The following is a 4,322-nucleotide window of genomic DNA, read 5'->3' as shown; positions in this document are numbered from 1 at the left end:
AGTTTAGGAATATAATAAACATCCTTGATCATTTAGTGAGCACCACCTTTTAAGGAAATCTTGGAGAGAGACATCAGCCCGCTTAGTGAGTAAGAGCAATCTTGGAGAGAATCTGCCTTGTCAGCACGCACTCAGTGCGTCACCAGCTCGCCCAACGAGATTTATGTCTCTTCTTGAGCTAAGCAAGCCTGGCTCGTTGAGCCAAAGTTCACTTACTTGCACTTAGCATGAAAATGGTGCTAAGCGCGCCTTTGAGTACACAAAGCCCTTTTTAAGCCTGAAGTGAAGAGAAATAATGGAGGGGTCTAAATAGACTGAGAGCTTGGTAGAAGAACAAAGGTGAAAAGTAGAGTAAGGAAGCAAAAACCTTAGCTTTTAGGAGGATTTTAGGTTTAGGAGTAATTTCTAGGTTCCTAGAGGTGGAGGAGACATCCCCACTACTTTGTAATCTGGTATTTTCTCTGAAAACCTTCTCCTGCTTGTGAAAGGTGCTCCCTTGTAATGAAGGGGTAAAATCCTTTGTTGGGAAATTATGCTGAGTACTTAATGTAAATACTTACCATATCTATTTGAAGTTGTTTTTATGTGTTTGTTGTTTTTATCCGAGCTAAATTATTGCATGTTTGTGGCATGATCATCTACTTGTATGTGCTGCTAGGAGCTTTAGGATTCGAAAATCTATTGCATCCTTAGAACTGGATAGAATAGGGCTAGGTTATCATACAATCTAGACACAAAGTGCCGTAATTTAGTTTTTATTATGCTGTATTTGTAACGTTGTTCGGTTAGATAGGAAATTAGGAAAGAAATTGCATAACAATATGATAGTTTTAGTCACATAACCTATAAGAGTATAACTTGTAATAAAAAAATATCATTCTGTTAAATGGGATTTCAACATGGATTGAGACAAGTCGCTAAAAATTCAATATGAACTTATATTAATTTTATGGGTGTGATTGTGTAAATTTCTCATAAATAAGTTAAGAAAAATATGTACAACTCAACATTAAAAAAATGTACAAATGTGGCAATCAAAATTGATATGTCTCTCAATAGGTGGGAGCGTTTTCACTATAGTCGTTGATAACAAGATATGAATAATTAATATGGACATAAATTTCCAACCCTGAAAATCAAAAAACTCAGAAAATAAAAATAATCTTCCTTTTGTAAATAGAATTGAAGTTGGTAAAGAGGTTGTCATACCATTGCTGTAAGTTTTCCACCTTTCCCCTCTCAATGAAAGTAAAACATTTTAGATGTCTTTATCAATAAAAAATATAAATGAAAGTACAAAGTGATCAGAAGAACAAACAAATATAACTCCAATCAAGAGATATATGAACAATATAGGAAAATTAAGCTTATGACTATGGCAATTCAAGCTGCACAAAACTTATACAATGAGAGTTTGGGGTGTGAAGTCCTTGAATCCTGTCCTGTATTTAAAACACAATAATGAGAAAAATGACCACTAATCCAACTCATATTTTGTTCAAGGACTTCACACCGGTCAAGAGATATACGAACAATATAGGAAAATTAAACTTATGACTATGGGAGCTCAAGCTGCACAAAACTTATACGTTGAGAGTTTGGGGGTGAGAAGTCCTTGAATCCTGTCCTGTATTTAAAACAAAATAATTCGAAAAATGACCACTAGTATAAAGGCTTAATCCAACTCATATTTTGTTCATGTAAGACTATTTGGATAGGAAATTAGGAAAGAAAGTGCATAAAAGTATGCTAGCTTTAGTCACGTTACCTATAAGGGTGTAACTTGTAATAAAAAATATTATTCTGTTAAATGGGATTACAAGAAAAATGACCTATACCTACAAACAAAAACTGTCACTATAAATAAAAAATCCGTAGGTAAATGTATGATAGACTTTGTCCTACAGACGTTTCTTCCGCAACTTTGAGGGACGTATAATGACGGCTAATTGTCTGTCACTATAGGTTTTACCTACTATCTATAGTTTGTAGGTAAAAGTCATTAACTTCTACTTACATCTCTTAACTCTAGGTAAAAGTCTTTAATATGTATCTATCATCTTTAACTGTGGGTATATGTTTAACATGAACACCTCTAACTAACTAACTAGGCGTGGCCGCATTTGTTACCCTAAAAGCATCCTCATCAGTTCGATCATCACCAATATAGATTGGAAATACATCATTCGAATTCTCGTACCCTAGAAATATGCAAATAGTATTATTATAGTGAATAAGAACAAATATATGTTATATATGTAGCATAGGTAGGTGAGATATCAAAGTAAGGCTATTTTTACATGAATTAATATATATAGTTATCTACTCACCTAATGATTCTAACAAAAATTCAAGAGCCTTGCCCTTGTCCCATTTGATGGTTACACAGATCTCTAGCACTTTTCTCCCTTGGGTTAGCCTGAGTTGTGGATACTCATTGAGCACCAATCTAACTTTCTCCACCAATGCTGCCCAACTCTAAGGAAAAAACAGAGTAAGGACACAGTTAAAATGGACCCTAAATCCAATTCATCTATGGTTCAGAACAAAGGGATGTACATAATTAAACCACATCATGGATGAGTTATATTGATAGCCACATAGCACGTATATTTTTAAAAAACAATTTGATGGTCCATTTGCAAAGATGTATCTTATATTTAACAGCTACACAATTGACAAGAAATTTCATTTTTGCATCCCAAATCATGATAATGAAACAAAATGTACCCTGTGAATATAAGGAAAGTACGTTAACCTTTGTCAGTAATTCCACGTCCTCTGTTGTAGCCTTCTTTTCATATCCGTTGTTTGTATATCCTCGTGGTGGAAATGGAAAGCAGTGCGACATTGCACAAAGTCCAGATATGTCCGGTGTATATTCCTTGTAAAATTGAATAATTAGGCCAAAATAATAATTAATTTATGTTAATGAAAAATTTAGTTAATATTTTTAAGGCTTAAATAACCTTTTAATTTCTATTATATCTTTTTATTTGAATCTTTTTCTAAAGAATTAAAATTTTGGTTCATACTACTACTAAATTAATTAATAATAAAAATTTAAAAATAATATAATAATAATAATAATAATAATAATAATTTATTTTATTAATTTATATGCTAGCATAAATTATAAATTAAAATATATGAATATAAATAGTGATATTATATATATATATATATATATATTCGTGTATCTCTTATTCTAGTTATTTGACAAAGTAATATTTTTGAAAAATAAATGAAAGGAAACAAAAATCATTTACAATTGGAAATGGTGATCTCTGTTATTATTATATTTAATTTTTTGGTATATAGTGGCATGAGTTGTCTGCTTGAAAAAGATTCTTGGAAGTGGCCATTCCTCACACTCTCTAGGAAGGTATTAGTGTTGAAGACTCTACAACTATATATTTAAACCTCTCTTACTTCGATCAACTCACAAGCACTCTCTTTTATTCTTAGCTTTCCTTTCCCGTTCATACTTCATCCTATTATTACTTTCCCTCTTTGCATTCCAAATGGCCACTGTTGAGGTAATTATAAGATACACTAATCTCCATCGTTTTGTTTATCGATCTTCTATCTAGATTATGGAAACCAATCAACCATTTGTGAATAAGATTGTTGATTTTAACGTTAAGGATGAGATGGGAATTGAAAGGAAGACGCATAGCAAACAAACAAACAAATCTTTAATTATATAAGAGTAAAAAATCAAGAATATTTTTTAGTTGCTTAAGAGGGACAAATACAGGAAACTAGAATTCTGACTTGATCCTGGAGGAGTGCAAAGCAATGTCGGTGATGCCGGTGCCGGAAGAGTGGAGGTGGCATCCATAGTTGATGGTTGGAGTTAGAATGTTGGAATTAAAACTGGAACTTCTAGTGTTTAACATTACAAATGGCATTACACACAGATTTAAAGAAATTATACAAAGGAATGAAAAAGAACATCAAAATTAACAAAACAAACCAAATAGTTATGATAATTAAAAATTTAGAATGTAAAGCATGCAGCATATTTTGATTGTGATAAAACTGACAGAAGTAAGGCACTAGTTTGTCAATGGAATTGACAGAGAACACACAGGTTTGATCTGCATTTTTCTGAGTTTACTACTACAAAAAAATTCACATGTAAGATACTACATTGCTACAATTACTAGATCATTTTCATTTTGGATCTGATAGTAGAGATAGCTTGCAGGAATGAAAATACCTTCCATTTTTCCCAAAATCCTGTTTACTGCTCCAGCACACCCTTGACATGACATACCAACTTTGAGGACAACGGTCTGCAACCATAATGGGAAAAT

At 32.4% G+C, this 4,322-nt stretch overlaps 1 protein-coding gene across 1 annotated transcript; it reads right to left on the bottom strand.

The window, feature by feature from the left end:
* Nucleotides 1-2,088: 2,088 nt before the first annotated feature.
* On the bottom strand, nucleotides 2,089-2,870 carry LOC114408107 (probable trehalose-phosphate phosphatase D). Its single transcript, XM_028371219.1, has 3 exons — nucleotides 2,759-2,870; nucleotides 2,331-2,478; nucleotides 2,089-2,201 (listed from the first exon to the last, which is right to left on the bottom strand). The coding sequence occupies exons 1-3, from the start codon at nucleotides 2,849-2,851 to the stop codon at nucleotides 2,104-2,106; spliced, it is 339 nt and encodes a 112-aa protein (XP_028227020.1). The 5' UTR covers nucleotides 2,852-2,870; the 3' UTR covers nucleotides 2,089-2,103.
* Between the last annotated feature and the right edge of the window lie 1,452 nt (nucleotides 2,871-4,322).

This window comes from Glycine soja, chromosome 4, assembly GCF_004193775.1.
Source record: "Glycine soja cultivar W05 chromosome 4, ASM419377v2, whole genome shotgun sequence".
NCBI lineage: Eukaryota > Viridiplantae > Streptophyta > Magnoliopsida > Fabales > Fabaceae > Glycine > Glycine soja.
This window is presented reverse-complemented; position numbering and strand designations above follow the sequence as displayed.

Bases quoted from the DNA above. Each gene is read 5' to 3' on its own strand.
- LOC114408107 (XM_028371219.1), bottom strand. From the start codon at position 2,851: ATGTCGCACTGCTTTCCATTTCCACCACGAGGATATACAAACAACGGA. The intron at 2,479-2,758 runs GTTAACGTACTT...TTTTTTCCTTAG, and splicing joins ACGTGGAATTACTGACAAAG to AGTTGGGCAGCATTGGTGGA. The intron at 2,202-2,330 runs GTGAGTAGATAA...GCATATTTCTAG, and splicing joins ATTTTTGTTAGAATCATTAG to GGTACGAGAATTCGAATGAT.